Here is a 21,464-nt window from a genome sequence, read left to right on the forward strand (position 1 = left end):
CTTGAGCTCCTGACTTCATAGTCCTCCTGCCTTGGCTTCCCAAAGTGCTGGGATTATAGATGTGAGCCACTGTGCCTGGCCTTTTCTAGCTATTTTGAAATGTACAATCCATTATTGTAACCTATAGTCACCATACTGATTTATCTAATACTGGGTCTTATTTTTTTCTTTCTTTCTTTCTTTTTTTTGGTGGTGGTGGTTGTTTGAGACAGATTCTCACTCTGTCACCCAGGCTGGAGTGCAGTGGTGCAGTCTTGCTTACTGCAACCTCTGCCTCCCAGGTTCAGGTGACTCTTGCCTCAGCCTCCCAAGTAGCTGGGATTACAGGTGCCACCATCATGTCTGGCTAATTTTTTTTTTTTTGAGACGGAATTTTGCTCTTGTTACCCAGGCTGGAGTGCATTGGCGCGATCTCACCTCACCACGACCTCCGTCTCCTGGGTTCAAGCAATTCTCCCGCCTCAGCCTCCCGAGTAGCTGGGATTACAGGCATGCACCACCATGCCCAGCTAATTTTTTGTATTTTTAGTAGAGACAGGGTTTCACCATGTTGACCAGGATGGTCTCGATCTCTTGACCTCGTGATCCACCCGCCTCGGCCTCCCAACGTGCTGGGATTACAGGCTTGAGCCACCGCACCCGGCCTAATTTTTGTATTTTTAGTAGAGACGAGGTTTCACCATGTTAGCCAGGTTGGTCTTGAACTCATGACCTCAGGTGATCTACCTGCTTCTGCCTCCCAAAGTACTGGGATTACAGGTGTGAGCCACCGCACCTGCCCTTATTTCTTCTATCAAAATGTATATCTGTAGCCATTAATCATCTGCTCTTCATTGCCACCCCCTTCCCTCCTCTGGTAACTACCAGCCTACTTTCTGTCTTCATGAGATCTACTTTTTTAGCTACCATATATGAGTGAGAATATGCAATATTTGTCTTTCTGTGCTTGGTTTATTTCACTTAACATAATGATCTCCTGTTCCATCTGTGTTGCTGCAAATGATAGTATTTCATTCTTTTTTATGGCTGAATACTATTCCATTGTGTATATATGCCACATTTTCTTCATTCATCTGTTGAAGTGCACTTAGGTTGAATCTATACTTACTGTGAATAGTGCTGCAAAAACAAGGGGTGCAGATATCTTTTTGATATATTTGGTTTTCTTTTAAATATCTATTCAGTAGTGGAATTACTAGAAAAAAAGTCATTCGTCTTTTTTTTTTTTCTTTTTTTGAGACAGGGTCTCACTCTGTCACCCAGGCTAGGTGCAGTGACACAATCATGGCTCACTGCAGGATTGACCTCTTGGGCTCAAGCAGTCCTCCTGCCTCAGCTTCCTAAGTAGCTGAGACCACAGGTGCAGCCCCAGCTAATTTTTTTTTTTAATGAGATCTTGCTACATTGCCCAGGCTGGTCTCAAACTCTTGGCCTCAAGTGATCCTCCCAGTAGTTCTATTTTTAATGTTTTAGGAACCTTCATACTGTTCTCTGTAGTGGCTGTACTATTTTACATTCTCGCTAACAAGTGTTCCCTTCTTTGCATCTTTGCCAACATCTGTTATTGCCTGTATTTTTGATAAAAACCATTTTAACAGGGGTAAGATGATACTCGTTGTAGTTTTCATTTACATGTCTCTGATGATTGTGACGTTGAGCATTTTTTCACATACCTATCGACCATTTGCATGTCTTCTTTAGAGAAATATCTGTTCAAATCTTTTGCCCATTTTTAAATTAGATTATGTGGGCTTTTTTGCTATTTGAGTTGTGTGAGTTCCTTATATATTTTGGTTGTTAATCCTTTGTCAGGATTAAATTTTTTTCTCTCATTCTGGGGGTTGTATCTTTACTCTGTTGATTGTTTTCTTTGCTGTGCAGAAGCTTTTTAGATTGATGCAATCCCATTTGTCTATTTTTGCTTTGGTTGCCTATGCTTTTGAGGTCTTGTGCAGAAAATCTTCACCTAGTCCCATGTTCTAGGGTATTTCCCCAACGTTTTCTTTTAGTGCTTCATAGTTGGAGGTCTTAGATTTAAGTCTTTAATCTGTTTTGATTTGACTTTTGTGTAGAATGTTAGATAGGGATCTAGTTTCATTCTTCTGCATATAGTTATTCAGTTTTCCCAGCACCATTTATGGAAGAGACTGTCCTTTCCCCAATGTATGTTCTTGGCACCTTTGTCAAAGATGAGTTGGCTGTAATTGTGTGGATTTGTACCTGGGTTCACAGACAACAATATATATATTTTTTTAAAGATTGGGGTTTCACCATGATGGCCAGGCTGGTCTTGAACTGCTGACCTCAGGTGATCCTCCCACCTTGGCCTCCCAAAGTGCTAGGATTACAGGCATGAGCCACCGTGCCCGGCAAAGATTTTTTTCTTTAAGACGGGATCTTGCTCTGTCACCCAGGCTGGAGTACGGTGGTGCAATCAGAGTTTACTGCAGGCTAGACCTCCCGAGCTCAGGTGATCCTCCTAGCCTCCCGAGTAGCTGTGACCACAGATGCCTGCCACCCCATCCAGCTAATTTTCATATTTTTTTGTAGAGATGGGGTTTTCCCACATTGCCCAGGCTGGTCTTGAACTCCTAGGTACAAGCGATCCCCCAGCCTTGGCCCTAAGTGCTGATATTAAAGCCGTGAGCTACTGCACCCAGCCGACAAGATCTTATACTCAGAAAACCCAAAGATTCCACCAAGAAACTATTAGAACTGATAAACAAATTCAGCAAAGTTGCAGGATACAGTCAACATACAAAAATCACTGGCATTTCTATATACCAACAGTGAACCATCTGAAAAAGAAACAAGAAAGCAATCCCATTTATCATAGCTAGGCATTATCATTTATCATTCCTAGGTATTTTATATACCTAGGAATCAGTTTAACCAAAGAAGTGAAAGATCTATGCAAGGAAAACTGTAAAATACTGATGAAAGAAATTGAAGAGGACACACAGAAAAAAGAAGATGTTCCATGCTCATGGGTTAGAAGAAGTAATATTGCTAAAATGACAGTGCTCCCCAAAGCAATTTATAGATCCAATACAATCCCTATCACAATTTTAATGACATTCTTCAGAAAAATAGAAAATAAGTCCTAAAATTTACCTGGAACCACAAAAGATCCAAAAGCCAAAGCAATCCCGAACAAAAAGAACAAAGCTGGGAGCATCACACTACCTGACTTCAAAACTCACTGCGAAGTTTTAGTCACCAAATCAGCACAGCACTTGCATTAAAAACAGGATGCACGGAACAGACTGGGGAACCCAGATGTAATTCTTATATTTATTAAATTGATTTTAGTTGTAGAAGTACATTAATCATGATAGATTTTAGAAAATAGAGACAAGAAGATGAACAGTCATTCCTAACTCTGTACTCCTGACACAGCCACTGTTTGCACCTTGTCCTGTCCTAGCTTTCTCCTCTGCTCACTTTTTGCACCGTTACGTCAGGGTGTGGAAACAGCTCTGCGTCCCTTCTTGATTGCTGGACGCTATGATGTGAATATTTCGACGTAGCCACCACCTTTATCATTTTTAGTGACTGCTTACTACACCATAGGGTGGATGCCTATTATTTCCTTCAAAGATGGATAATGAGAAAGCAAAAACCTTCTGCTTTTTTTTTTTTTTTTTTTTTGAGGCGAAGTCTCACTCTGTCACCCAGGCTGGAGAGCAATGGTGTGATCTCAGCTCACTGCAACCTTGGCCTCCTGGGTTCAAGCGATTCTCCTGCCTCAGCCTCCTGAGTAGCTGGGACTACAGGCATGTGCCGCCACACCCAGCTAATTTTTTGTATTTTTGGTAAAGATGGAGTTTCACTGTATTAGCCAGGATAGTCTTGATTTCCTGACCTCATGATCCGTCTGCCTTGGCCTCCCAAAGTGCTGGGATTACAGGCATGAACCATCATACCCAGTCTAACCTTCTGCTTCTTTAAGGAATTATACAATCTCTCTCCCATCTTGTAAAGGAAGTGTGTTCACCAAGTGGCCACAGGAGAGGAGAGCAAGTGTGTGTTGAGCCCTGCTCTGTGGCAGGTGTTGAGTTGGGTGTCAGCTCAGGCAGTCCTGTGGGCACCAGGTGCATGTGGCCATCTCTGTTTTGTAGTTGAGACCATTAGGTCTGGAGACACTGGCTTAAGGTCTCACAGCTGTCTCCACATAGGGCAGGGCTCCAAAGCCCCAGGGGAAATCTGCCAAGGAGGGCTTGTGCTCCGTCCTATCAACCTGTGGGTAACAGGCCTTTTGGCATTTTAGGATTTCCATGGAGCTGTCATGAGGGCCTTGGATGACATGGACCATGAAGGCAGAGACACATTGGCCCGGGAGGAGCTGAGGCAGGGCCTGAGTGAACTCCCAGCCATCTACGAACTTCACCAAGGCATCCTGGAGGAGCTGGAGGAAAGGCTGTCAAATTGGTGAGCAGTCCCTGGACCCCAAGGCTCCACTTCTGTTGCACTGGGAGAATTGAAAGGGATAAAAACACCACCGTATGAAATGGTATCTCCATTTGATGGATGGGAAAGCCAAACTCAGAAGTGTTGTATCATTTACTCAAAGTAAAACAACTATGCAGGGATTGAGCTGGGATCTGCACCCAGGGATATGACCCCGCTTCTAACCCTCTATTGGTTACAAGGCTGAGTTCCCAGCATCCCATCCCCCTCCCCCCTGACTGCAGGGAGAGCCAGCAGAAGGTAGCTGATGTCTTCCTGACCCGGGAGCAGGGGTTTGATCACCACGCCACTCACATCCTGCAGTTCGACAGGTACCTAGGTCTGCTCACTGAGAATTGCCTCCACTCTCCCCGGCTGGCAGCTGCTGTCCGTGAATTTGAGGTGGGTCACTTGATCCTCTGAGACCCTGCTGTAAGGATGCAGGGGTTGGGTGAAGGGCTTAATGCAGATCAGTGGGACGTCTTGGTAGGTCTGGGGCTGGGGAGCAGACAGGGAAGACCTGGCCAGAAGGACGAGAGGGTGACTCATCAGGAAGGAGAACCCAGAACAACCCCTGTTGGGCAGCAGATGACAGCACAGTGGGTGCTACCCACAGGAAGGTTTCAGGGGTAGTTCTCTTGTTCCAGTTGAAAAGCACCAACCAAGCTAGTGCCCCAGCCATTGGAATGTTCAAGGAAATTCCCAGTACTAGCCACAAACTGGGGATCCAGTTTTCCTGGGCAGAAAAAGAGGGAGCTTTCCTCCATTGCTAAGATTAAGAGAAAAGCAGGGACTTGGAGAGGCTTGATACGGCGTATAGCACCAACTGGTAACATGATGGAGTGAGCAATTAGTTACAGCAGGGCCAGGCTAATCCAGAAGGGCTTCCTGCAGGAGGAGAACCTGGTTTTGGAGATGAGGGAGAAGCTCATCTGGGCCGTGGAGAGGTGTGGATGGGATGGTGTATGTGGGCTGCTGTAAGCCTGCTGCCCTTGGGAGGAGTTTCTGATAAGGTTTTTCCTCCCCTCTCTTGAGAACAGCAGAATGTACAAGGAGGCGGCCAGACTGCAAAGCATCGGCTGCTGCGGGTGGTTCAGCGCCTCTTCCAGTACCAAGTGCTCCTCACAGGTGGGCCCCACAGGAGCTCACGGGGGACTGAGGTGGAGGGGCAGGGAAGGCCTCTGAGGGGGGTAGAAGCGACTGTGGCAGGCAGGTATTGGGGAAGGGTGGCCTCTGCCTTCACCTTGCCCTCCAGTTGAGCTTTGAGCCCCCTGAACCACCTCCTGCCACTTAGAAAGCTCCCTCCAGTGGCCACCCCAATCCTAAAACACAAAAACCCGGTGACACCCCTCCCCATCTTGCACTTCCTCCCTGCCTCAGCTGGCCATCTCTTCATTTCACTGGAGCCCTCCTTGTGGCCACACTAGTGGGCATGTTCAGGCTTGGACCTGCTAGACCCCTGACCACGTCCTGCTTTTGAGTGCTTTCCTCTGGGGTTTCTGTGGCATATTCTCTCCCACTTCCTTCCCATCTCTGTCCCTTCTCTGTCTCTGCTGGTGTTCTCCCATCCTCCACTGCACCATAAACATCAGAGCTTCTCAGGGCTCAGTCCTGGGTCGCCTTCCTTTCCCTCTCTGTGCCCTTTCCGCTATCTCTGCCTGCTGGATACACCCACTTCTCTGTTCTGAGCTCCAGACCCATTTATCCAACTGCCTCCCAAGTGGACAAGGACTCCTGCCCTGGGCAACTGATGTCCTAGTGAGAGAGACAGACTGTACATATGTAGGTATGGATATGTAATTCCAGGTAACAACTGGGGCTCCCCAAAAATACATTAAAGCCAGAGACCAGAGAATTCATTCATCTAATCCAAAAACTATTTATTGAGTACCTACTGTGTACCAAGTCCCACACTGGACGCTGGAGATGCAGCAGTGAATCAAACAGCAAACTCAGGGACACTGTGGAGCTTATACCCTAGACAAGCAAATAAGAAAGCCAAAAGATAATGTCTGTTAAGAACTCTTAAGAAAAATAAAACAAGTTAAGGAGACAGAGGGAACAGGGCTGCTGTGTTAGACTCAGTGATCAGGGAAGACCTCTCTGAGGAGGCAGCATTGGACAGAGATCTCAGTAGAGTGAGGACACGAGCCATATGAAGATCTGAAGAGAGTGCCAGGCAGAGGGAACAGCAAGTGCAAAAGCCCTGGGGTAGGAACAAGCTTGGCACATTCAAGAGAGCCAGCATGGCCAGAACAGAATGAGCAGATGGAAGATCAATTATGGGGGAGGGGCTGGAGGATGCAGAGCCTGGAGAACATAAATGCACTACAGGTTCCACAGGACTCTGCTGTATTGATATCCACGTCTGTCTCCACTAGTGGACTGTGTGCTTCTTGAAGATGGATTCACCTTGTTGTGTCTGTCTTCAAGGCATGGCCCAGTGCCAGGCACACAGCAGGCACTCAGTGGGTGTCTGTTGGATAAGTGAGTGACAAGCAGCTGTGGAAGCAATGCTGATGGTGGTCCATGGGACCAGCAGGGGAGAGAGTGTAGATGCCTCATTCTTCTCAAACTTCCAACTCTGGCAAGAGAGGGGTCACAATTGTGGGCAGGAGGGGCTGACCTTGCCAGTAGCTGACTCCTGGCTCTCATCCTACCAACAGACTATTTAAACAACCTTTGCCCGGACTCCGCTGAGTACGACAACACACAGGGTGAGTCCCGCATGAACGCAGAGAGAGGTACTCGATCCTGCTCTGCCTCCTTACCCCAAAACCTGGACCCTGCTCCAGTTCCACAGCCCAGGACATAGTCCCTTCCCCACCAGCTGGGTGGGTTCTGCATATGACACATCCAGGACTTCTGTGAGAACCCCAGCTCTTCTGAGATGGATCCCCCCTCACCTCAGCTGTGGGGACATCCTAGGATGGGGGTCACCAGAATTTGGTGATAGGAGGGGTGTGCCAGGTCTGAAAAGCTTATCACAGTCTCCCTGTTTCCTCCCAATTCAATGTGGCTGTCCCTCTGTATCACCTTCCAGGGTGGCCCCTATTAGAACATATTCAGTTTACAGCCAGGGAAACTGAGGCATGCCTGAGCATGGTCAAATCACTGCCAAGGTCACTTAGGCAGTAGTGGCCAAACTGGGGACGAGGCCTGTGACCTGACACTAGAGTGGGGAAAGTTGACGCCCCTCCTGCTCTGCATCCCTCCCCAGGTGCACTGAGCCTCATCTCCAAAGTCACAGACCGTGCCAACGACAGCATGGAGCAAGGGGTGAGTGCAGCCCGGCGGCCCCCTTCTGCAGACACAGGTTCCAGGCACCTCCCCACCCACTCTGGTCAGCCTTCTGATGCTCCACTCCTAGGGGCTGCAGGCAACTCTCTCTCTTGTGGAACTCTACAGAGAGCCTTGGGTTCTGGCTCTGACCCTTGATGTGTGACCTCAGGCACTGTGTGCCCCTCTCTGGGCCTCCGGTTCACCATTCAGACAATGAGAGGAGCTACAGACTTGTGGAGACCTGATAAGCAATGCCCCACTGTGGTCCGAGGCCACCTGCATCAGCACCTGTGGTGCTTTGTAGACTCCTAGTTCCTGGGCACACCTTAGATCCTCCCAGTCAGAGCTTCTGCATGTAGGATCTGGAGATCTGCATTTTTAACAAGCACCCTGGGTAAATGTTAGGACCACAAAAGTTTAAGAATCACTAGTCCACTAGAATACGTGGCTTGAGGCACAGATCTGATTCTGAGCGTGTGTGACTCTATCTGTTAGACACTGATCAGGTGTTTGCTGGATTTCTGCCAAAGAGGGCGGAGTTGACCCTGCATCCCAGCTCCATGCAAGTGACCAGGGTTACTTGCGTCCACATGCTCACTGCCCTGCTAAGCTGTAGGCATGCCAGTGCTCTGTGTTGAGAATGGGTCCAAGCACAAGTCCTAGATCACTGGAAAAGAGTTCAGTGACCAGCTAGCTAATCATGTCTTCTGCAGGCACAGAAGGTAGATGATGTGTGCCAAGGAGGTGCTACGCTTTGCTGTGGCAGACAAAAAGGGCGTGCATACAGTGAGTCATCCTCAGGCAGAAGAGGAGGAGAAATTGCATTTATTGGACACCTGCTATGTGTCAGACTTTGTACTGTTTTGGGGACTGGAGATACAAGGCGATAAAACATGAATCCCAGCCCTTGAGGAAACCTCTGCTTAGTGAAGTAGTAAATATGTGGATGCAAATGACCGTGATGGACGTCATGGGAGAGAATGCCATAGGGTTCAGAAAAGGGAGGCGTCCCTTCCAGCCGAGGCTGCCAGAAGAGATGATACAGGCTGGGCGCAATGGCTCATGCCTGTAATCCCAGCACTTTGGGAGGCCAAGGCAGGTGGATCACTTGAGGTCAGGAGTTCAAGACCAGCCTGGCCAACATGGTGAAGCCTGTCCCTATTAAAAATATAAAACTTACCTGGGTGTGGTAGCATGTGCCTGTAGTCCTAGCTATTCGGCAGTCTGAGGATAGAGAGTCACTGGAACCTGGGAGGCGGAGGTTGCAGTGAGCTGAAATCACGGTACTGCACTCCAGCCTGGGCAACAGAGTGAAACTCTATCTTAAAAAGAAAAAGATGATATGGAGGTGCCCTCATAGGGAGGATTAGCATACATGCCAGGAAAGCAGAGAGAGAAAAAGGGGTGCCAGGAAGAGAGCTGGCCTAGGCAAAGGCATGGAGGTGGAATGGTACATGCTGGAGTTCAGAGAGCCACCTACCATGGCTGGGAGAGAGGGACAGGATGGAAGGTAGGACCAGAGTCCAGGGAGAGAGGTCAGGCTGGCTGGTGTGGGGTGGACTAACACTGGAGGCTGAGCCAGCTGGGTATGAATTACACAGGCCAGTTTCTGGGCCAGTTTCCACGTGGGTCAGACATGCCCTTTTCTTTCTTTTTTTTTTTTAATTATATTTTAAGTTCTGGGGTACATGTGCAGATTGCACAGGTTTGTTACACAGATATACACATGCCATGGTGGTTTGCTGCCTCCTTTCCCCCTGTCATTTACATTAGGTGTTTCTCCTAATATTATCCCTCCCCAATCCCCTCACCCCCTGCTATCCCTCCCCTAGCTCCCCCACCCTTTGAGAGGTCCAGTATAGGATGTTCCCCTCCCTGTGTTTATGTGTTCTCATTGTTAAACACCCACTTATGAGTGAGAACATGTGGTGTTTGGTTTTCTGTTTTTGTGTCAGTTTGCTGAGAATGATGGTTTCTAGCTTCATCCATGTCCCTGCAAAGAACATGAACTCATCCTTTTTTATGGTTGCATAGTATTACATTTGCCACATTTTCTTTATCCAGTCTATCACTGACGGGCATTTGAGTTGGTTCCAACTCTTTGCTATTGTAAACAATGCCTCAGTAAACATACAAGGGCAAGACATGGCCTTTTCATCTGGCCCTCTCTCTCTTTCTGCTCTGCACTGACCTCCCTGCTCCTTATCATTTTGGCATCCTTTACATACAGTGAGAGTCTCTCAATGCAACCAAAAAGTAGAGGTGCTTTGGGATCCAGCGCTCTGTAGAGGAATAGCAGCAGATGGGCTGGGTTCTCCACATTTCCCTTTAGCCAGGCTGCCTCTGCTTCCAGAGAGAAAAGCTAGGTCAGGCAGGGATACGTCTTCCGTCCTACAGGAGAGCTTGCACACGTGGCCCCACCCAGATGAGGAAGCAGAGTAGCCGATAACCAGATACCCTCCTGGCTTTCTCCAAGGCTGAAGTTGGATGCTGTGCTGGGAAGCAGGGGCCAGCTGTGGACAGCTGTACCAGGCCTGCCCTGGACCAGAGGCCCCCTAGCCCATGCCTGCTTGGATTGGGTGGGGACTGTGCCTGGGACATTTACTCTTTTGTAGTTTGGTGGTGTGAAGCACATTCACATTGCATGCAACTGTCACCCCATTTAACTTCAGAACTTTTCCTCTTCCCAGACTGAAACTCTCTCCTCGTTAAACTCTAATTGCCCATTTCAGTCCCCTCCCCAGCCCCTGGTAACCACCATTCTGCTTTCTGAGCGGATTTTATTTTTACAATGTTAAATTTATGGAAAAGAAGATAGTACAGAGAGTCTCCACATATCCCACACACAGTGTTCTCTGTTATGAACATCTTATATTAATTTGCTACATTTGTTACATTAAACATATTGATACAGGATTATTAACTGAAGACCCTAGTTCATTCAGATTCCCTTAGTTTTGCCTGGTATCTTGTTGCAGAGTCCCATCCAGGATCCCACATGCTATTTAGTGGCCCTCTTTCCTGAGGGTCCCCTTCACTGCAGCAGTTTCTCATTTTCCTTGCTTTTGATGAGCTTGACAGTTTTCAGGATTACTGGTCAGGTGTATGGCGGGATGCCCTTCTGGTGGAAACGTCTGATGTTTTTCTCCTGATTAGACTGGCTGTATGTTTATCTGGGAAGAGGCTCACAGAGGAGTACTTTTCATCCCATCATATGAAGGACACATTCTAGCAACAGGATTTACCACTGTTGATGTTGACCTTGGTCACCTGGCTGAAGTCACCCGGTGGCAGGTTTCTCCACTGTGGAGCTGCTTTCTCTCACCCCTCCCTTTTCCGTGCCCTTTGGGAGAAAGTCAGTTTATGCAGCCTACACTTAGGAGTGGGTGTTATGCTCCCTCCCCTTGAGGGCACCACATCTATCTAGGTTATATGGAATTCTGCCTGGGAGATTTGTCTCTTCTTCCTCATTGGCTAGTGTATCTAGTCATTATATATAAATAAGTCATTTATATCAATATGGACTCATGGATATTTATTTTACACTTTGGGTTATAATCCAATACTTCCTTATTCATTTTATTTCTTAAATTGTTTCAGCTTTAGCTGTTGGGAGTGTTTTCAGTTGATTTCTGTGCCTTCTTCACATGGCACCATCAATACAGATTTTGAGGCTGTGTGTGTGTGTGTGTGTGTGTGTGTGTGTGTGTGTGTGTTGAGCACTTCTTTACTTTCTGGCAGTGCAAGGTGCTCCAGGATCACTCATCTCATGTATTTCCTGGTGTCCCAGTCTTAGAATCAGCCATTTCTCCTTGGAGCCCTGGTTGCATTAATTGGATAATTGTATTAGAAGCCAACATACAGGCATTAAGTACACTCACTGCTAACGCAGTATCATTTCTTTTAAGCCTCCTTAGCTGACAGCAAAGAAATGTATGTGTATACCAACCCTTGCATATACCCATATCTGTAGCTATTTCCATACATAACCATCTGTATCTGAATAGTGAACTACCCATAAGTTTTAATTTATTTTTTGTAGAGATGGAGGGTCTACTATATTGCCCAGGCTGGTGCCAAGCAATCCTCTTGCCTCAGCCTTCCAAAGTGCTGGGATTATAGGCATGAGCCACCATGTTCAGCCTTAATTTATTTTTATTTTATTGTATTTTGAGTATTTGTTTTTTACCATGAGTTTTTACCAGTGTTTCCCATTCTAATTATGACCACACTAGCCTCCTCCCCTTGCTTATCTGTAAATTCTCACTCCAACAGTGAGAACCTGCTTCCCACCACCCATAAACTTAATTACTCAATTTACCTTGAACAATCTGTGAAAGATATTTTTCCTGGGTATAGAAATCTGGATTGACAGTTTTTCTTTGATGCCACTCTGCTGTCTTCTGGCTTACATCATTTCTGGCAGAAAGACTGCTGTGATACTCGTGTCTGTCTTTGTGCAATGTGTCCCTTTTTTTCTGGCTGCCTTTAAGATCTTCCCTTTTGATTTGATTTTGGGAAGTTTGGCTGTGATGTGTGTGTGTGTGTTTTGTGGAGGATGGGGCGCTCTTTATCCAGTTGTGATTCTTGAGCTTCTTGGATCTGTGGTTTGTTGTCATTCATTAATTTTGGGAAATCCTGTTGGATGCTCTGTTCTTTTTCCCCACTCTTTGTGTTTCGGTGTGGGTCATCCCCACTAGTCTATCTTCAAGCTCAGGGAGTCTTTCCTCAGCTGTGTTCCATTTGCTGCTAAGCCTGTCAAAGGAATTCTTTCTTTCTTTTATTTTATTTTATTTTTTATTGAGACGGAGTTTCGCTCTTGTTACCCAGGCTGAAGTGCAATGGTGTGATCTGAGCTCACTGCAACCTCTGCCTCCTGGGTTCAGGCAATTCTCCTGCCTCAGCCTCCTGAGTAGCTGGGATTACAGGCACGCGCCACCATGCCCAGCTAATTTTTTGTATTTTTAGTAGAGATGGGGTTTCACCATGTTGACCAGGATGGTCTCCATCTCTTGACCTCATGATCCACCCGCCTCGGCCTCCCAAAGTGCAGGTATTACAGGTGTGAGCCACCACACCCGGCCCGGAATTCTTTATTTCTGATACTGATTTTTTACTTTTAAAATTTCTACTGGACTCTTTTGTATGGTTTTCATCTCTGCCAAAATCCTCCACCTGCTCAAAGGTGGTATTCACCTTTCCTGCCAGGTCCTTTTACCCCCCAGTCAGAGCTACTTTAAGGTCTGATGGCTCTGACACCTGTGTCCCGTCTCACTCTGGTTTGTGGAATGCTTTCTCTTGAAAGTGAGTTGGGGTTGGGGAGTTTTTTGCTTGCTTTTTGTGTTCCTCATAATTTGTTACTGAAAGCCAGGTATTATGTGTAGAAGCACTGTAGAGACTGAGATAAATCATATTTACCCCCCAAGGGGGGCAAGCCTGTTTTTTGATCATGCTGTTCATGGTGGGGGACAGGGTAGTCAGGTCAGTCCAGTCAGCACCTGAGCTGGGTGTGGGTTTTGCTGACATGTCATCAATCTTCAGTGCCTGCCAGGCTTCATGCTTCTCCAGCAGGGGCTGCTGTGACCTGTTGGGTGGGTCAAAGAGATTTTTTCTCATTCCTGCTCCATATTCAGCCTTTAGCCCTCCCTGCACCACAGGAAGGCCGTCTCTCCATGCTCTGGTCCTTCCCAGAAGCAGGCTACTGCCCTGTGTCACTCAGCGCTGGGCTTATGGTGGGCATATGCCTCCATCTGAAGCAGAGCCTGTGAGCCAGACTCGCCCCTCCATGGTAGCTGAGCTCTGTGGCTCTGTGGCTGGCCTTAGACAGGTTTCTGGCTTTCCCCCAGCAGGGCATTGATGCATAATACTGGGTCCAAGGGGTTACCGCCCCCCTCCTATGGTGCAGCTTTTGCTCTCTTTCCCTAGAGCAGCAGATCTTTGCCTGGGCTCTGGGGGTGGGAGATCTCCTGGTCTCCCCAGGGAGCTGAAGCCTTGCATGAGAGAGGGCCTGAGGAAGTGGGCAGGGTTTTGCATGTGGCCCTGCCCTACCCTAGTCTTCCTTGTGGGCAGAGACTTGTGAATGAGTGCTTTTGAGTAAGGACAGATTCCCTCAGTCTGCAGCTCCCCATTACTCTAAACTGGCACCAGTCCACACTTCTCCTTTAAGAATTTATTGACATTTTCTCTGCTCTCTTCTTACCTTCCTTTAACCAGCCACCTCTGCCTCCTGTGTGGCGCCAGGGGTGCGGCCGTCCCTGCATCTCATTCCTCTGTGAATGGGCTTGCCAGGCAGAACCCAGCACACTCAGTTGCCTTGTGACCCTAGCTCTCCCACAGGCTGAAGCAAAGTTATGATTTTGAAGGTTATCTGGCTTTTTCTCACTACAATGATAGCAGTGTTCTCTTATACTTCCTACATCATAAGCAGAAATGGAACCACAGTTACTCATTTTTTTACTACGTAAAATTTTATGCCCCAAACCATAGATAATGGAAAGGATTTTTCAGGGTACATTATCTACCCACAGTGCTCACCTTACGCCTTTAGAACCTGCCCTGTATAAGGTTCAAGGAGCACCTGCCCACGGTGCGGGTGGTGGGTGCTTGTTGTATCCAGGATTGTGGGGTGCTGTGCAGAGGAGACAGGGCTGTCACTTTACATTTTATGGCTAACCCAGTGAGGTACTGACAGGGCACACTTATTTTTCTAACCATGAGGCTTCACAGAGTGTGGACCCAGTTTCCTCCACAGGTGCTGTGTTTTTGGGCTGCTCCCCCTTGGAGACCCCTCTGGGCTGCAAGCCAGGAAAGCCTGAGGCCAGCTTTGGGTCTGGTGAAGTTCTCATGCTTCAGGCCTCATGAGGGACGCTGGATTACAGAGAGTAGGAGCTGTTGTCCACAGAAAAACAGGGATGTTGGGCAGCACAGCAAGGCCAGGCAGCTTCCTCCACAGCACACACAGCGATGGTGGTGGTGCCCTGCAGGCCCAGGCTTGGGTCCCAGTCCTTCCTTGTACAGGAGGTTGGATTTGGGGCAGGCCTTTCCAGGCTTCATTTTTGTCTGAAACAGAAGCAATGCCATGCCTTACAGAGAAGATAAGATGCCTGGTAGGGGCCCTGACCATCTCCCCCTCGCCCCATTCCCACCCACAGGAAAACCTGCAGAAGCTGGTCCACATTGAGCACAGTGTCCGGGGCCAAGGGGATCTCCTCCAGCCAGGAAGGGTGAGTGCCGCCGCCATGGGCAGGGGCAGAGGATGGCCGGGTAAGGCTCCGATAAGTTCCATTGTTCACTGGGCTGGTCCCAGACAGGCCTGGCTGCAGGTGCTGTCTACTGTGGAGGGCAGGCAGGTGGGTGGCTGTGGGCTCACTGAGCTCTCCTGGCTGCGGCCCTGGGCTGCCTTCCCTGGGGTTCCCCACCCCATGTGTTGCCCCCAGGGCAGTTAAAGACTCAGAGCCAATTTTTTTCGTGTTCCCTGTGGCTCTCCTCACCTCCAAGAAGAGGAAGCACTAAGTATTTTTAGTGCAGATTTGCTGGGAAAACAGAAAATGATCTCCCAAGAGCAAGCCCCTAGAACATTTCTTAAAAATAACATTCTTGAAGAGAGAAATTCATTCTCTTTAAAGCTTCCAAATGGAAAACATAAAACTCAGCTTAAAGTAGTAAAAAATATGTTCATTAGCAGTTATGCTCCATAAAGGACAAGAGACAAAGGAATTAAAGTGCATGCTCAGAGGAATTTTACTCGAGATTAGCAGGTGTCTCACGGGTCTGAGGTTCTGTAAAGTTACATTTAGTGTTTTGACCAGGATCATAAATTTGGTAAATTATTTCATAAACGTCTAGTTGTATATCCAGAATTAAGGGGGCTATAGCAGCTGTTCCCAGGTCTTCATCTTTTAGTAGACCTTCAGAGGCTCTGTTCTTGAATGGACTCCTCGTGGGTACAAACCAAGGGGGGAGTCATGGCTTGGACCACCCAGAATCCTGAAAGACATAGTCTTGAGTATCATGAAATCCCAAAAATATAATTCTGGAAAAAATAATTTAGAAAGATATTTAAAATATTTTTATATTTTTAAAAAGGGAATTTAAGAAACATAAAAACACAACTGAGCCAGGCACAGTGGCTCATGCCTGTAATCCCAGCACTTTGGGAGGCCAAGGCGGGCGGATCACAAAGTCAAGACATTGAGACCATCCTGGCCAACATGGTGAAACCTTGTCTCTACTAAAAATACAAAAATTAGCTGGGCGTGGTGGCGTGCACCTGTAGTCTCAGTTACTTGGGAGACTGAGGCAGGAGAATCACTTGAACCCGGGAGATGAAGGTTGCAGTGAGCCAAGATCGCGCCACTGCGCTCCAGCCTGGCGACAGAGCGAGATTCCATCTCAAAACAAAACAAAACCAAAAAAGAAACATAAAAACACAACAGAACACTTCACAGGCCACTTTATACAATAAAATTGGCACTAAGAACGTACATAATTTTGCAAGCATAAATGTTGCTGTATGCTAACAGTAGTTTCATGGGTCAAACAGTCATGAGCACACAAACCTTATTCATAAAAAAGTCAAACAGGAAAATTTATCCGTGTATGTCAGTATGGTTAGTACTTGTGTGCACCAGCCTTATAATTCCGGTTATCTGAAATACCATGACACATATACCCGAAGTCTTTTGATGAGCTCAGTTAAAACCTGTGATGAGTCACTATGGTATATGCAGCCACCCACAGAGCTAAGATCTCAGGAAAAATTGTCTTTCACAGAAGCAAGGGTTATCTCCATTCATTGAGGAAGTTGGTGTTTTTAAGTATATACACAGTGCTTAAACACAAATTCAACATTGTGATAATGTACTTTTCATGAAGTTACATTTGCAAAAAAAATGCATAAAATGAATTCGACTCTGTAAAAGTTTGTACACAATTTATACCTCCAGTATTGGAAATGATATAGAATATAATACAGAGCGTGGTGAACTGCTCATTTCCAGGCATTCCTCAGTCCAGTCAAGCTGATGCCTAACAGTTAACCATCACAAATCCACCCCTTGGCAACTTGGCACCCACATGCATCTTCTTAAGTCATACTTAATTTTCAAACAAAGACAGTAACAGGGTAATAATTCCACCTAACATAATGCAGTTCTTCTGTGATTGCAATCTTCAGAATTTTGTGAGTGTTTTTTTTTTTTTTGAGACAGGGTCTCATTAAGTTGCCCAGGTTGTGGTCTTGGACTCCCGAGCTCAGGTGATCCTTTCAAGTAGCTGAGACTACGGGCACACACCATGGCACCCAGCCTGAGTTTTGGAATTTTTGATGCTAAGGATTTTAGACTTGGGGGATTTAGACTTTAGGAATTGGCATTCAGGGTGGTACCTTTCATGACTATGATCCAGGTCCTGCTCTAGCATATATGGCACCTCTCATGAGCAGGGATTTATCTGCGAGCTGCTCGAGTTCTCTGGGAGGCTTTATGATATAAGTTTCCACTTGGGCCTCCCTACACCCTTGTCTGGGATTAAGGGGGCATCAGCCTGACTGCCAAGGTCTGCTTCTCTCCACACAGGAGTTTCTGAAGGAAGGAACGCTGATGAAAGTAACAGGGAAAAACAGACGCCCCCGGCACCTATTTCTGGTAAGTGCCTGGTCCCCAAGCTGAGCTCTGGAACTGCCAAGTTCTATGAGGTTTTCTAGGGCTATTATTCAAGGACAAATGGAAGTGGGTGGGAGGAGAGTAGAAAACAGCAGAAATTTGGGGGTGAGGATCATTCCAGACAGCTGAGAGCTTCACCCTTGGAGACCACAGCCCACAGGACATTTGTTATTTGAATGATTTTGAGTGGAATGTTGGCAAAATATAGTTGTCCACATCCCCACCTTAAATATCTGTCAACCACCTTATTTAATGCTCAGAGAACTGAGGTCCAGAAAGGAAAGTCGCTGTGGCCAGGCCTCCTGGCAGGATGGTGACAGAGGCCCAGGAGGGAGCCAGGGGTTGTGACCCAAGTACAGCATTTTCTTTACTGTGTAGGAGATGGGACATAATTGAACATTTTTGTTTGGACGGCTGTAGTCTTGCCTACTAGGGAGTGTCCAGGCCTAGGGTGTAGCTGTATCAGCGTCAGTGGCTGTTGAGTGCCCCAATCATGGGACCCCCAAGTAGCCGTGCCTTGTAAGCCCTCTGCTGGGCAGTTTTCCTCTTGCTCCTGCACTTCTGCTCTCATGCCTTGTTCCTATCTGCCACAGCTGCCTCTCCCAGCCTCTGTGTACTTCGTTAGAGCATCGTGTGCAGTGGGAGAGACAGGCCGTGGTAAGAGCCTACGAGCTTGCTCTGTTCCAGGCATTGACTGTGTACCTCGTGTGTGCTGATGCTAGAAACAAAGAAAGAAAAATCCCAGATCTTGCCTTCAGCCTTCAGAGTCCAATGGGAGGGAGAAGCAAGCAGACAGTCCATTGTAAATGCAGTTTTGAGCATGATATGGAGGATCTCAGGCGCTGTGGAAGCAAAGAGGACTAAGGAGGGCCAGGCGGTAAAGAGAAGAAGAGGCACAGCCACGGCAGTGCTGCCGTGTATGGAGTGTCTGCTGGTGCGCATGTTGTGCTCAGTGTTCCCTGTGTTTCCTGAAGAAGATTCTACCCGAATTCAGCCCTGGAGGAAGGATGGGAGTTTGGCAGGTGCACCAAAGAAGTTTCAGGAGAGGGAAGTGCCTAGGCCAAGGCTAGAGGCATGAGGAGTGTGGTGCATTGGAGGAGCTCTATGAGCCTCAAGAAGTCTTTGTCTGCAGCCAGACCCTTCTGCTCCTGAGTGGGGCTTTCCCCATGCCCTGAATAGGTCCTACCCATAGAGGGGCCACTTGAGGGCTGACCTCCAGAGAGTGCTGGTGGCGCTGGTGGAGAAATCCTGAGCTTGGCCAGGAAATGTGGAGCCTGTGGGGCCAGCAGTATGTGCTGGGCGCCAATGGCTGGTGTCCTCAGGCTCTGCATGAGGCACTAGGTGACCCAAGTCCAGAGTCTTCCTCCTTTCTCTCGTTCCTAAGAGCTATTTGTTCCCTCCCATGAGAACCCCTCACTCTGGCTGGTAGTTGCTGCAGTGGGGGAGATTTAGCTGCAGGCAAGAGGAGAATGGACCCCCAGGGGGGATTTTGAGAGGGATCTGAGAGCCAAGCAGCACGTGGCTTAGATTTGGGTTCTCAGAAGGATCACAGAGCCCCTAGAGATGTTTGAGTCCTTTTCTCTAGGTCGTTTGTTTGTTTGTCGTTTGTTTTACCTCTGGTTACACACCTCCAGTGTTGGGGTGCTCACTGCCTGCTTAACATTCATTCATTCTGCAGCTTATTATCCATCTCCTCTGCGTGCCGTGATCTGTGCTGGTGTGTAGACATAGCCTCTACCCTGCTATGGGTCTTGGAGTCCAGTGCTGGAAGCCATTTTTTATTCCATATTAGTCGAGTCTAAACTTTAAAAATTGTCTTCGTTGAGGAGAAATCCTTGCCCCTGAATGTAGGGGAGGTAATGAGCCAGACGGAGCTGGTTAGATCCTGCCCTGTGGGATACTTACTTCCTCTGTGTCCCTTAGACAACTCACAGACATGTGCAGGCTTCAAGTTTCCCACCAGGAAAGTGGAAAGACTGGGTGGTTGGGAGAATTAAATGCCTGGCATTTAAGTATGTGCCTGTTAGGTAGAAGCCGCTTATCTGATAGGAGTCACAACAGTTTCTCCCTTCCCGCTGACAGCTGTTCATGGGACACAGGTCCTCCCTCTGTAACTAGGGCTACAGATCTCATCAGCTCCCTGCCCCAGCACAGCTCTGCAGGGAGTTGGTGCCCACAACTGGGTTTCTGTGAATTTCCCTCTCTTCAGGATGCAAAATGGAGGCCATATAGGATGGCAGTGGGGAGGCAGACAGACGGGATGTAGACCCCAGATGCAGGCCCCAGCTCTGACAGCAACTGGTGTGAGATCCCGTGGGCACACCCCCAAGCTTCAATGCCCTAATCTTTAAAACAAGGGAAGCAGTGAAGCTGCAGCTGGAAAAGGGAGGAGCTCTGTCATGGCCTCTCAGCTGTTTGCATCTGGCCACCTCCTCTGGCCACACCCCCAATCTCTGCACTTCTCCCAAGGATCTTGAATGCCAGGAACAGACACAGCAGCCTGGCTTTTCCCAGTCTGTCCTCACCCCATCCTCTGTCTCATTTGTCCCTGGTCTTGGCTCACTACTGGCCCTCAGACACCTTGAGGCTCTTTGAGAAGGGTGCCAGCTCCTCCCCTTCAAGCCATGATCAGATGGCACCTTCTGTCAAAGCCCAAGCACTGTTTCCCCCGCTCCTCCTTCTCAGGCCCTGCTTCTCTCCCCCACACTCTGCCCGTCTGGCATGGCCCTTTATCAGAATATCTCTCTCCCTCAGGGGTAGGCCCATGTCCCTCTGGTTCCTTCCGGTTCCCTCGCTGTGATTCAGCCATCAGCCCCTGCAGTCTGAACCTGGGTTCTTTGTCCCTCTGGCTGAGCACAGCCCTTCTACTGAGCAGTGTTGATAACTCTCTAATGGAGGGGTACATGGGAGGAGGGTGGCCCGATAGGTGCTCAAGTGAAGGAGTGCCATGGTGAACAAACACACTTAGGAAGAATTTTTCTTCCTCAAATGTGCCAGTTTCAGAAAATAATCTGAACTGCAGAACAGAGTTGGGACATCTGGGCACCTGCACCCAGCAGTTTTGTTAGACTGTGGAAAGAAAGTGTCCCACCAGGCCCTGACATCCCTGAGCTGTCATGATGGGCTCTTCCTCCTTTCTCAAAGCTGGGGCTGTAATGCACATACTTTTTGAAGCAGACAGGGGAGCCATGGAGGCAGCCTGGTCCTGAACCATGAAGGAAATGTCAGGGTGCTCATGGCAGTTGCCATGGTGTCAGGAGATTGAGGGACCATCACAGAGAGGCTGGGGCTGGGAGGGTTCATGGGCAAGGCGGTGTGCAGGTTCACTGTGAGAGCAGCCCTGACATACTCTCCTGAGCACACTGGAGGAGCACTCGTCAAGCTATCCCCCTGGCTTCACTGCCTGCTAGCTGTGACCTCAGGCATGACTTCTGGCCTCTCTGGGCCTCAGTTTCTCCCTCTGGGAAATGGGAATGATGATTATGGTGCCTGCACATTAGGATTGTGGGAGTGAAGTGAGAACGCTCATGTTAGGGGCTTGGCCCAGCACCGGGTGCAGAATCAGTGTCAATGCAATGTAGCGCCTGTCACTTAGAAGGCAGAGCAAGAACAGGGCTTCACAAACTAGAGCTGCAGGCCAATACCACTAGGATGCCAAGTTTTGTTGATAAAGTTCTGTTGGAACACAGCCACACCTATTCCATTATGGGTTGTCTGTGGTTGCTTTGCATAGCAGCGAAGTTGAGGGGTGGAGACAGAGGCCTGAAACATTCAATACCTGGCCCTTACAGGAAAGCGCACCACCCCCCACTTACTTCAACTCTGTTGGGAGACATCAAGGCCCAGAGAGAGGGAGGTGTTCCTGAGGTCCCATAGGGGATCAGTATTGGGCCAGGTCTCCTGCACTGCCATGGCTGGAACTGTGAAGTCTTGAGAAGAGCTGACTGTGGGAAGCCTCATCCATTCTGTCCCCTCAGCAGGCTCTGTCTATCAAGGGAAAAGAAGTATTCAGTCTGACTTTTGACATGTGTTGCCTTGTTCCATCCTCACACATCCCTACTTCCTGTTTTC

General features: G+C 48.1%; 1 protein-coding gene and 1 long non-coding RNA gene across 16 annotated transcripts in view; one reads left to right on the top strand and one right to left on the bottom strand.

The window, feature by feature from the left end:
* FGD5 (FYVE, RhoGEF and PH domain containing 5) overlaps positions 1-21,464 on the top strand; it is a 123,298-nt gene that overhangs the window by 83,506 nt on the left and 18,328 nt on the right. The window contains exons 6-12 of one of the 3 annotated variants that reach the window (XM_002758656.7): positions 4,271-4,431; positions 4,695-4,851; positions 5,490-5,577; positions 7,116-7,166; positions 7,670-7,728; positions 14,883-14,954; positions 17,307-17,375. In XM_002758656.7, coding sequence (XP_002758702.3) covers positions 4,271-4,431; positions 4,695-4,851; positions 5,490-5,577; positions 7,116-7,166; positions 7,670-7,728; positions 14,883-14,954; positions 17,307-17,375 — 657 coding nt within the window. The remainder of the gene's footprint in view (positions 1-4,270; positions 4,432-4,694; positions 4,852-5,489; positions 5,578-7,115; positions 7,167-7,669; positions 7,729-14,882; positions 14,955-17,306; positions 17,376-21,464) is intronic. The other 2 variants (XM_008982198.5, XM_035273760.3) reach the window with 2 other exon arrangements.
* Positions 10,495-21,464, bottom strand: part of LOC108588484 (uncharacterized) — a 41,367-nt gene continuing 30,397 nt past the window's right edge. For 4 of the 13 annotated variants that reach the window (XR_013527528.1, XR_013527527.1, XR_004734137.3 and 1 more), the window contains 2 exons: positions 21,209-21,380; positions 10,495-14,790 (listed from right to left, as the gene is read on the bottom strand). This is a non-coding gene — a long non-coding RNA (uncharacterized LOC108588484). Of the gene's footprint in view, positions 14,791-15,450; positions 15,764-21,208; positions 21,381-21,464 lie in introns of those variants that run through there. The other 9 variants (XR_004734134.3, XR_004734133.3, XR_004734131.3 and 6 more) reach the window with 9 other exon arrangements.

The sequence above is a fragment of the Callithrix jacchus genome, chromosome 15 (genome assembly GCF_049354715.1).
Source record: "Callithrix jacchus isolate 240 chromosome 15, calJac240_pri, whole genome shotgun sequence".
Lineage (NCBI taxonomy): Eukaryota > Metazoa > Chordata > Mammalia > Primates > Cebidae > Callithrix > Callithrix jacchus.